Raw genomic sequence first — 11,343 nt, 5'->3', positions numbered from 1 at the left:
CTGGAGAGCAGAGAGTGAGTTCGAGAAGCACTCAAGACACGGTGGAGAGAAGTATGCAGGACCCGGATGCTGAACAGTCTAGAAAGTCTCAGTATGGTTTGGGGCTTTGTCCTGAGGACAACAGAATGACTTTGAGTGTTTAAAGCAGGGTGGTGGTTTGATCAGATTTGCTCTTTGTAAAGATCACTTGAGAGCTCCGTCGAGAATGGTTTGGAGGGAAGTAGGAGTGCCCGCAGTGGAACCAGTTAGGTCAGTGTAGACATCCGGGATGGACGTTGTTAATGGACTAGAGAGGGGGCGGCGAACATCAAGAACGGGGGATGAACATGAGAGGTCCTGTATTTAAGGGGGTAGCATTTACAGGACTTGGCAATGCATTGGATGCTACGTGTGAGGGAGGAATCAGCCATGACCGCCAGGTTTCTGACTTGACGGAGTCATTCACTGAGCCTGGTGACACAGGAGGTGAAGTGTAGGGGAAAGAGATGCCACAAGGAATACTGATATTTAAGAAACAGTAAGATTAAGAAGGTGAAGGACCCCCAGTTTGGGCTGAGCGGGGCTTGCTGTGCTGGGCACGGAGCCTCGCATGCCTCCTCCTCCGCCTCCCCGGTCTCCTCCACCTGTTCCTCCGCCTCACCGCCCACGCGGCCAGCTAGCTTGATGACCAACAGAAGGTCGGAGACCCCTCTCTGCGCTCAGCCCGAGCTCTGCGCATGCCCAGTGGGTGCCGTGGGCCGAGCCTGCGCAGTTGGGGGAATGCGGGCCCTAGGGATCCCCGCTTGCGCCATGCTAGGAGAAGCGCGGCGCCAGCAGCCGTACCTTTCCGCGCGTCCCGCCGCCCCTCACTCCCGCCCCTTCCGTGTTTTGGTCGCGCATGAGTTCCGTCAGTCGCAAGGGCGATTGGTTGTTAGAGGGATCCGAGAGCGGCGATTGGCTGTCGTTGGCCGTCGCTCAAGCGCCCTCCCGGAGACGGTGTGAGGTGGGCGAAGAGCAGGAGAGATCCCGGAGCAGACTAGACTGATCGACGGTAAGCTGCGGGTTCCGGCCTCTGCTGGGCAGCGTCGGGCTGGGCTTTGGGCTGGCAGCCGAGGCCAGGCTCTTCCCCGGTCGCTTAGGCGAGGCTCCCTCTTGCTGTTCGGCCACGCTGGTCTGCCTGGTGCCTGCAGCGCCTTGACCCCAACATCGACTCGAACCTCTCGTCTGGGGCTTCGCTGCCGCTGAGACACGGTCGCCGCCACGCCTTGGGGGAAGCCTGCGGGGCTGAGAGGGAGAGGTTTACCCGCCGGAACGGTCTCCTTCTTTCTCTCCGAACTCTACCTGTGCTCCAGGGGCCCGGTCCTCACTGCTTAGGGCAAGTCTTCCCTGCTTCGCCTGCCACTGGGATTTCTCCCTGTCCAGCTTTCCCCCATCCGGCGCTTTGTTTTGGTCGTTGTCTTAACACGTCAGAGTCTTATCTCTTCGACCACATTGTGAGTCCTTAGAAGGTTCCGGATCTGGGTCCCTCCATTCTTGAACACCATTCAGGGTTCATTCGGTGTTTTGCGTTACAATTTATACTCAGGTATTTGCTGATTGCTTCTTACTATGACTCCTGATGAAAGGAAGGGTTAGGAATCCTTCGGGCTTTCCTTTTGTTGATCTTTTTGTAGAATTCGTGCTTAGATCATCTCATCCTTAGAAGCAAGGATACGAAGAGCCAACACTTGTTGAGTTGTGGCGGTGTGTTATGCTAGGCATTTTAATATCCATTATCTGGTTTAATCCATAGATCAGTTCAATGAGACAGGCATGATCATTCCCATGCTACATGGGAAACCCGGGCTTAAGTAACTTGCCTGAGATCAACATAGCTAGTAACTGTTGGAACTTTCTAATCAGATCTGTTGCATCCATCATCCACTGCTGTGATATTAGTATCCTGTTTCACATTTAAGGAAACAGGTTCAAAGAAGCTAGGTGATTTGTCCAAAAGTAAAGTAATAAGTTAACACATTTACTTAAACATTAAAAGAGGTTGTAGTAGGTACGTGGTGGCCCTGCAGTTAGAACTGAACGCAGCACAGACCAGGCTTTCTAGGAGCTCACAGCTTATTGGAGGAAACTGACAAAATAGCTACTCAATAAAACATGCTTTGGGTATTGTGTATTTGGATATGATGTTTGTGGGGAAGAAGGAATCAGACATGAAGAGGTAAGACAGGCTGATGTAGGAGGGGAACGGAGCCAAGCTCCCTGGCTTTGAAATCTGTCTCCATCATTTTCTAGCTTTGATCTTGGGTAAATTACTTAACCTTTCTGGGCCATTTCCTCATCTGCGAAGTGGGTAATAATGGTACCTACTTCAATAGGGTTGTTGTGTTAATGAGTTTTTATACATATACTTAAAACAGTGCTTGGCATATAGTAGATAGTTAACAGGTGTTGTATTTTTCTAGGCTGAGCAAACTCATTGAGACAGGAAGCTTGAGCCCAGGTCTTCTGACAGCTGGTCCAGCACCCTTTCCTTATACAGGTTGCCTCATTTGCATCCCTTGCCTACAGAAAGAGGAGTGGTGACCAAATAGTCACTTTGTCCTACAGCTTCCCAGGGTAGAAACAAGCAGCGTACAGGGAAAGAAAGTAGAGAACGCTGGGGGATGGTGAAAGAGGGATTCAGGGAGCTTTGCCTAAATTTCAAGTCATTCTAGATATCTAGATAGCCTGCTTCCTGGGCCTTATCCACAGTCTAACAACAGGTATGTGTTTAGAACATTTGTGCTCAGCATTGTGCTGGACACAGTAGAGGGACACAGGCTTTGTGGTATCTGCTCAGGAGCAGCTAATATTGTCCAGTTGGGTAGATGAGAGTGGAACACAAAACAACCATGAGTGACCAAGGGCAGCAGAAAAAATAGGGTTGAGCTTTTCTGCTTTCAACTATGCTAGCCATCAAACCGAAAGGCGAGAGTGATTTGAGGGGCGGGGTAGTTTAGGAACGCTTCCTGGGATATAATCATATCCCCACATTTATTGAGTTTCCCAAGAGTACAAAGCTCTGGGCTAATGCTGGGAATGAGAAGTGAAGAAGAGATGGGCTCTGCCCTGAGAAGCTCCTCGTCTAGGGGAAACACATTCTGTTCCATTGTAACAGGTAGTTGGATGGAGGTGTGTACCGAGTGCTGTGGAGGCAGGAGGGGGGATATGTCAGCTGTTCCCCGGGTGAATTGGGAGAGGGATCACCAAGCAGGGGGCGTTTGGGCTTGAAGCAAATGAGTAGAGGTTTCTCAGGCAGAGCGTTTTAGGAGAATGTAGTATGTTTAGGGACAAAGATTACTGACTCAGAAAGAGGGAATAAAGGATAGGTGTGGGAGGAAGGACATGACCTTTGGATTAGAATCAGGGCACTCTTACACCAAATGAAGTGAAGTTTGGAAGAGGACTCAGCACAGGACTGACACGTGGTAGGCCCTCATGTGTTAGTTCCCTTACCCAGCTCCTGGAGAAGTAAGCTGCGGCCAGTTGGAGAAGAGCCTTGCATGCTGTGCTAAGTGGACTTGATCCTGAAGGTAGTATAGGAGGTTTGGACTGCTATGTCTGACCTAGGAAGGCTTTCCCGACTTCTACCCCCAAATTGTAAAAGTAGTCTACATTTTCTCCTAATAGGGCTTCACTATTAGTCTACCAAGAGTTCAGCAACCCCAAGTACTCACACCCCAGAGTGTCAAAGGTAGCTGGCTTCTTCTCAGAGGAGAGGCAAAGGCTGTGGATTTAAAAGGGGTTTCTTTGCTAAGCAGTTAGATATAGTAGGTTCTTACAGTTGTAGCTGTGAAAGATGTTGTGCATTTTGTGTTTTCTGGGTTTTTTTCCTTACTATGTAGTAAAGTTCTTTTTCAGAGTTCCCACCTGTATCAGGAAGGCCAGCGGGAGCAATGCCCCCGCTTCCTCTCAGGTTACCACAGTGGGGACAGCAAGAATCAGTGAGAATCCTCAGGAAGAGGTGACACTCAGGGGACAGAGTCAGGGCCTCTTAGCGTCTTTTCTTCCCCCAGAGATTTTGCTTGCAGTATCATCTGTCATTCTGTGGGTTTTTTTGTTTTTTTTTATTTTTTTTTATTTTTGGCTGCATTGGGTCTTCGTTGCTGCTCACGAGCTTTCTCTTAGTTGCGGCGAGCGGGGGGGACACTTTTCTTTGTGGTGCACTGGCTTCTCATTGCGGTGGCTTCTCTTGTTGCAGAGCACAGGCCCTAGAGCATGCGGGCTTCAGTAGTTGCAGCGCGTGGGCTCAGTAGTTGTGGCTCATGGGCTCTAGAGCGCAGGCTCAGTAGTTGTGGTGCAGGGGCTTAGTGGCTCTGCAGCATGTGGGATCTTCCCGGATCAGGGCTCCATCCCATGTCCTCTGCATTGGCAGGCGGATTCTTAACCACTGCGCCACCAGAGAAGTCCCTGTGTTTTGTTTTAACGAGGGAAACTGTTCTTTTATTGTTCCTCAAACTCTGTTCCTGGAAGCCCCACCAGAACTGGAGTGCTGAGTTAAGAGAGCATATTTCTAGGCCTAACCCAGCCTTCCTGAATCCAAACCTTTAGGGGAGGGGCTGGAAACCTCTGCATTTGTGTGCATATTAAAGTTTGAGAACCTTTAGTTTTTTTATTCAGCTTTCTTCAGCAAATATTTATTACATGCCTAAGTGTGCCTAGCACTGTGTACACCCAGTATAAACTGGACAGATAACCGCCTCTTACGTGAAATGGAATCTGCACTGTTGTTCAGAGGATGTCAGGGCCATGGTGGAGTAAAGCACTGGATAGGTTAGGCAAAGGGAGTTTGTACGGCACTTTGTAAGTCTGGCGGGGGACTTATGATACAGTAAGAAATAAGGAGCTTCTAAGGTCATCTGTGTGCATAGGAAAGAATGTGGAATTTGGAGTCAGCCTCACCTGACCCGACCACACTAGTGTGTGATCTTGGTCAAACCAGTTAACCTCTCCAAGCCTTAGGCCCTTATCTACAAATGAAGTTAAAAATAGTGCTTACCTCATAGGGTGGTGTTGGTAATTAAATGACACAAGGCAAATAAAGTGCTTAGTAGGTGCTTGGCGTATAGTAAGTGTGAAATTAAAAGCAAAAGGGCTTGTTACTCCATTCTGAAAATGAGGATGTTCAGGAGTAGAAGGGTTAAGTTACTTGGCCAGGGTCGCACAGCTAAGTAGGTGGTGGACAGAGGCGTCTGGATTTGAACCCTGGGTCATTCCCCAAAGCCTTCTTTTTGAACCTGAGCATTGTTCTGCTTCCTGTAGGAGTAATTAATTCCTTCTTGGCGGGTTGCTCTGAAGCTCCTTGAAAAAATGTCTGTTGAAGTTCTTAGCTTAGAGCCTGGCACATGCTCAGTAATGTTGGTTTGTATTCTCCTTTCCCAAGAACAGCAGACAGCTTCCAGGGGTTTAAGGAACTGCTACTCTGTCCTTATTGAAAAAGCATGGAGTTCGTCACGGGCCGCTGGAAAATGTCTGCTGGGTCTAGGCCGGCTGCCCGCCCAGCTGTTTACGCCCAACAGCACTTGGGTGGAATCCTGGCAGCTGCTGATTTCTTCCTCCCCCTCTCTAGGGTGAAGGCCATGCCGCCCCCTGGGAAAGTCCCTCGAAAGGAGAACCTGGGGCTGCAGTGTGAGTGGGGGTCCTGCTCCTTTGTGTGCTCAGCTATGGAGGAGTTCTGCGAGCACGTCACCCAGCACCTGCAGCAGCACCTGCAGGGCTCCGGGGAGGAGGAGGAGGAGGAGGAAGAGGAGGAGGAGGAGGAGGAGGAGGAGGACCCGCTGGGTAAGGAAGCAGGACACAGCAGGGGAGAGCGCTCGAGGGATGGTGGAAAAGCTGATTTTCCTTGCTGCACAGGGGGAAGGCAGCCGGCAAGAGTGGTGGTTTATTTTCCTAATTGTGCTTTTTTTTTGGTTTGTTTATAAAAGCACTGTAGACTCATTATAGAAAACTCATTCAACAAGGATATATGGAATGAACCTGCCATCCTGCCATCAAAAGTCAATTACTGGGCTCCGCTGGTGGCGCAGTGGTTGGGAGTCCGCCTGCCGATGCAGGGGACACGGGTTCGTGCCCCGGTCCGGGAAGATCCCACATGCCGCGGAGCGGCTGGGCCCGTGAGCCATGGCCGCTGAGCCTGCGCGTCCGGAGCCTGTGCTCCGCAACGGGAGAGGCCACGACAGTGAGAGGCCCGCGTACCGCATCTCTGCATGTGTATACATAAATTAGATAGATATGATTTTATTTTTTTGAAAAGGATCATATTGTACAAGCTGTTGGCAAGCTGCTTTTTTCACTCTCTGGTAGTGTCTTTCAATTTTTTTTTTTTTTTTTTTTTTTTTTTTTACTGTGACCACCAGTTAGGAATACATCTTACTTATATCACAACCCTGTACACAAAAGTTAAAAAATACTAAAAACAATACTTGCCTTTATTAAATTCTCTCTGAATTGTTCCATCTTATTCTCTTTCATTAAAAAAAAAGTGTGATTTGCAATCCCCTAAACTGATTTCACTACCCACTAATGGGTCACAACACAGTTTGAAAAACTCTGTTCTACAGAAGGTATAGAGACACCTCTCCTTCCCCCACCTCAAATTCTGTTTTGAGTCTAGTGACGGCGAACTATAACTCATAGCTTCAAAAGTCAAGTAATATTTATACAGAAGAGAAATTAGGGGATTATTATATTTTTAAAAGCATCTACTTTTCAAAACAAGTAAACCCTTGTAAAGCAGTGGAAATTTGGTGCTTAGACAGATGCTAGAGAGACAGGAAGTGGAACTGAATAGTGCTAGGGAATAGTCCATCCTAGGGAAGGCCGATCTTGGGCAGCATAAGGACTTCTGGTTTGACAGGCAGGAGTGGGAGATGTCTCAGGTTCTCGGGAACAGCAGAAACTCGGAGCCACTGTAGCAAATGCCGGCCACACGTGCTGTCTCTGAGTCACTGGCACTGGGACATGCACACACTGTCCCCCTACCTAGACCGCACTTCCCCTCCACCTGGTTGCAGTCTAATATTTATACATGTGATTATTTGATGTTTTTTTCTTCCTGCCTGAAAGCTGTACGAGGACAAAGACTGGGACTCTTTTTTACTCGTCGTTGTATCCCTGGTGCCTGGCACACAGTTAGTGGTCATTAAATACTAGTATTTGCTGAGTGAATTCCTGGCATACCAGGTCAGTCTGGCATCCTCCCTTGCTGCTAAGTGGACGGAGAGCTCTGGAAAGTATCAGACTCTTCCTTCTAAACCCCTTTTTGCAGAGGAAGAATTTTCCTGCTTGTGGCAGGAGTGCGGCTTTTGTTCTCTGGACAGTTCTGCTGATCTTGTGCGCCATGTCTACTTCCACTGCTACCACACCAAGCTGAAACAGTGCGGGCTGCAGGCCCTGCAGAGCCAGGCCGACCTCAGCCCCTGCGTCCTGGACTTCCAGAGCCGCAACCTCATCCCTGACATCCCTGACCACTTCCTGTGTCTGTGGGAACACTGTGAGGTCAGCAGGCAGAGCCAGTAATACGGGTGGAGGGAAGTTGGGGATTTCAACTAAAGATGCCTTGACCCTTTCAGGAGGAGGAGTTGTGGCTCGTGGGCTTTCAGGGATGCCCTGTATTCCTGAGGTTCCCGCTAGTAGCCCTCCTACATTTCTGGGTAGCCCCCTTGCTCAAACTTTCCTATCCCCACCAAGTTAATTTGGGAGAGAGCCGAGAAGCCCCCTTTGGACACCTAGGGGTAAGAGTCCCTCCACCCACCCTCAGTCCTTACCCCAAGTTGCTCCTGGCACAGAGCTCCTTCGACAATCCCGAGTGGTTCTATCGACATGTGGAAGCGCACAGCCTGTGCTGTGAATACCAGGCAGTCGGCAAGGACACCCACGTGGTGCTGTGTGGCTGGAAAGGTAGGGCCACTCTGTAATTTCTGACCTCTAAAGAAACCTTGGGGTTGCTAAGGGGCCAGGGCAGCTAGGGGTGGGACCAGTCCTGCAGGGCAAGGTTGGCTGCTGACTGGAGAGACGTGGGGGTACCAGAGCCTACTCTGAGGGTTTGTAGCTGGACCTGACTGGACCTTCCTTCCCAGGCTGTACGTGCACCTTCAAGGACCGCTTTAAGCTTCGAGAGCACCTCCGTAGCCATACCCAGGAGAAGGTGGTGGCCTGCCCCACCTGCGGGGGCATGTTTGCCAACAACACCAAGTTCTTAGATCACATCCGTCGCCAGACCTCGTTGGATCGTAAGCGGTCGGAGCAGGGGCATGGGTGCAGGCTTGGAGTGGAGGTTGGGGGCACATTCCCAGGAGAGGGGACCCCTGAAGGTATCTGCAAGTTGGCTGCGTCTACCTTAAGGGCTCAGTCACCTACCACAGTCTCTGCTGATAGAGACTCATTAGACGTTGTTATTCCATGCTTACTGTGTGCCACAGCTCTTATCTCAGTGAATCCTAGCAGCAGCCCCATGAGGTAGGCCTCTTGTCCACGCTTTTGGCAGATGAGGAAACTGAGGCTCAGAGAGGTTAAATCGCTTACCTGAGATCACACAGCTAGTAAGTGGTCAAGCCGGAATTCTAATTCAGCTTCTCAACTCCAAGTCCCATGCTCTTTCTGTGATACTATGTCCGTCCATAGTTCCCTAAGCTCCCCGCTCCTCCTCTGGTGGTTCCCTTCTGCCTGGGATGGTTCCCCTCTCCCAGCTTGCTCTCCTCTCTGTGCCTCTCCACCATCCCTCACAACCCACCCTCTCTTCTGCCCGCCCCACCACAGAGCAACACTTCCAGTGCTCTCACTGTTCCAAGAGATTTGCCACAGAGCGGCTGCTGCGGGACCACATGCGTAACCATGGTGAGTAGCTGGCCACGCCTCTCGTTCCGGCCCACCCTCCAAGCTTCCACTAGCCCTCGGATCACAGCCTCCTCTCTGCTCCTCAGTGAACCACTACAAGTGCCCTCTGTGCGACATGACCTGCCCACTGCCATCCTCCCTCCGAAACCACATGCGCTTTCGCCACAGTGAGGACCGGCCCTTTAAATGTGACTATTGTGACTACAGGTAAAGGGAAACAGGGACTGGACATCAGAAAACTTGTGTTTCAGGGTCCCCCATGCCCTCTGACCCCTCCTGACCTCTCTCGGCAGCTGCAAGAATCTGATCGACCTCCGGAAGCACCTGGATACCCATAGCAAGGAGCCAGCCTACAGGTGTGATTTCGAGAACTGCACCTTCAGTGCCCGGTCGCTCTGCTCTATCAAGTCCCATTACCGAAAAGTGCATGAAGTGAGTGGGGCTGATGGTGGGGAAGGGCCAGCAGAAGCGTCGGGGAGCCCGGGGTTCATGGGGAATCTAGCCTCACTCTCCCTCCCCTCCCCCCCAGGGAGACTCAGAGCCGAGATACAGATGCCACGTGTGTGACAAATGCTTCACGAGGGGCAACAACCTCACCGTGCACCTTCGCAAGAAACACCAGTTCAAGTGGCCCTCAGGGCACCCCCGTTTTCGGTATGCTCCTCCCAGATTCCCACACTTTTTCTTCATACCTTTCAACAATTTAGAGACCTTGAATTTGATGGTGCTTTGATGTCCACCATCTCCATTTAGGTTCAAGGAACCTCGAGAATAGTGGTGGGGCAAAGATTATTTTTCTGATTTTTGAATCCAAGGCACGATGCCAAAAACAGTAGATGGTGCCAAAAGCCCTGTAGCCGGAACCAGAGTGTGAGCCCAAGGGTCCTAACCTGTAGCTCCATGGCCTGCTCATAAATCCGCTGACAGCACTACTGTCCGGTACAGATAATTCCTCCCTCTCCCCTTCCCTCCCCTCCCTTTCCTTTTTGAGTAATGATCCTTCTTGCCTTTTCTTCTAAATATTCCAATAAGGACCTTTTTTGTCTTTTACCTCCATCACTTAGAATCCCAGAGCTGCTTCTTTCCCCCATATTTGTCCCTTACCTCGCCAATCTCCAGGCCATTTCTGCCTCCCCCTGCCCTTGTTTGCTGCCCTCTGTGCTCCTCCTTCACCAGGTACAAGGAGCATGAAGACGGCTACATGCGGCTGCAGCTGGTTCGCTATGAGAGTGTGGAGCTGACACAGCAACTGCTGCGGCAGCCACCAGAGGGATCGGGCCTGGGAGCATCACTGAATGAGAGCAGCCTGCAGGGCATCATTCTAGAAACAGTGCCAGGGGAGCCAGGACCCCAGGAAGAGGCTGAAGAGGAAGAGGAAGGTGGGGGTGGTGAGGGGACAGCCCTCTCGGCCTCTCAGGACACTTCTAGCTCTGTCATCCACGTGGTGAATCAGACCAGTGCCCAAGGTGAGCGAGAGATTGTCTACTATGTGCTGTCTGAAGCCCCGGGAGAGCCACCTCCAGCCTCTGAGCCCCGCTCTGGGGGCGTCATGGAAGAGCTTCAGGGAGTAGCTGAGGAGCCACAAGTCCAGATGGTGTGAAGGCTGCAGACCCTGACCGTTGCTACCCCAGACCCCAGCTGGGGTTTGAGCCGGGCTGGTGGCAGTGCCCCTAGTGGGCAGCCCTTGCCAATGGATGCCTTTAGGAGTGGTGCTGAGAGCGGTGCGGTCCACTCTGGACCCGGCTTGCATCATTCGGCAGACTGAGGGACTTCCCTTTTGTGCCAGACCACATTCTGTGGGGATCCTGAGGAGTTTGGATTCTTTGGGGGGGCACCCTGGTTGTGTGTGTTCTTGTAGAGGGGGCTAGTGTCAGGCTTAACCCTAACCCCCAGACGTGCTAGAAGAGTGATTAAAATCCATAGTCAACTCACATCCATTCCTGTCTTTAGGGGTCCTTAGGCCCAGGGATGACATGTAACTGATCCCTGCAAGGGCCCTTTCCTCACAACCAGCCAAGGCATTTCCCTCTAAATGGTTCCTCCTACAAACCCCAAGGACTTTCATGGTCATCCTCAGGGATGGGATTGGAGGCACTGAGTATGTGCGTAACAATTGTTTTTGGTAATAAAAGAAACGCTTGGGCCATTACTCACTTCTTCTTCCTTATGTTTGGTGGTATTAACTAGATAATGAGGAGATACAGCTGCCCAGAAGAGGAGCTGAATAATTAGGAGCTGAATAAACCCCTTTTAGTGACTGGGGTTTGTTTTGTTTTGAACTGTCCTCTTGTTCCCTGCCCCTCCCCCGCACCCCACCTTTGGTGAAACTCCTCCATTTCTTCTTGGAACATCTACCATCTCTATAGAGGTCCCAGGCATAGGCCAGGAGTGGGCAGTAGAACACTCTAGGACGGGCGAGTGGGGCTTGCCAGGAAGCCAGAGCACCCAGGCCGGCCCCATGCTCTGAGTGCTGGTTAGAAGCCAGCGCCTCTG

The 11,343-nt window shown here is 51.0% G+C and overlaps 1 protein-coding gene across 4 annotated transcripts; it reads left to right on the top strand.

Moving 5' to 3' along the window:
• The first annotated feature begins 832 nt into the window (after window positions 1-832).
• HINFP (histone H4 transcription factor) lies at window positions 833-11,088 on the top strand. Of its 4 annotated transcripts, XM_029208901.1 has the most exons (10): window positions 833-1,030; window positions 5,585-5,796; window positions 7,283-7,512; window positions 7,803-7,914; window positions 8,094-8,246; window positions 8,773-8,850; window positions 8,937-9,057; window positions 9,144-9,282; window positions 9,380-9,504; window positions 10,027-10,992. In XM_029208901.1, exons 2-10 carry the CDS (start codon window positions 5,595-5,597, stop codon window positions 10,448-10,450), a joined length of 1,584 nt encoding a protein of 527 aa, XP_029064734.1. In that variant the 5' UTR covers window positions 833-1,030; window positions 5,585-5,594; the 3' UTR covers window positions 10,451-10,992. The 4 variants fall into 4 exon arrangements, with proteins under 4 accessions (XP_029064734.1, XP_029064736.1, XP_029064737.1 ...); XM_029208903.1 differs by lacking the exons at window positions 833-1,030; window positions 5,585-5,796; window positions 7,283-7,512 and having other exon boundaries at window positions 7,831-7,914; window positions 8,094-8,555; window positions 10,027-11,088; XM_029208904.1 differs by lacking the exons at window positions 833-1,030; window positions 5,585-5,796; window positions 7,283-7,512; window positions 7,803-7,914 and adding an exon at window positions 8,436-8,555 and having other exon boundaries at window positions 10,027-11,088.
• The last annotated feature ends 255 nt before the right edge of the window (window positions 11,089-11,343 follow it).

Source organism: Monodon monoceros, unplaced genomic scaffold (assembly GCF_005190385.1).
Source record: "Monodon monoceros isolate NGI ecotype Baffin Bay Population unplaced genomic scaffold, NGI_Narwhal_1 Super_Scaffold_7, whole genome shotgun sequence".
Taxonomy (NCBI): Eukaryota; Metazoa; Chordata; class Mammalia; order Artiodactyla; family Monodontidae; genus Monodon; species Monodon monoceros.
Note: the sequence above shows the minus strand (reverse complement) of the source record. Positions and strands in the feature narration are given on the sequence as shown.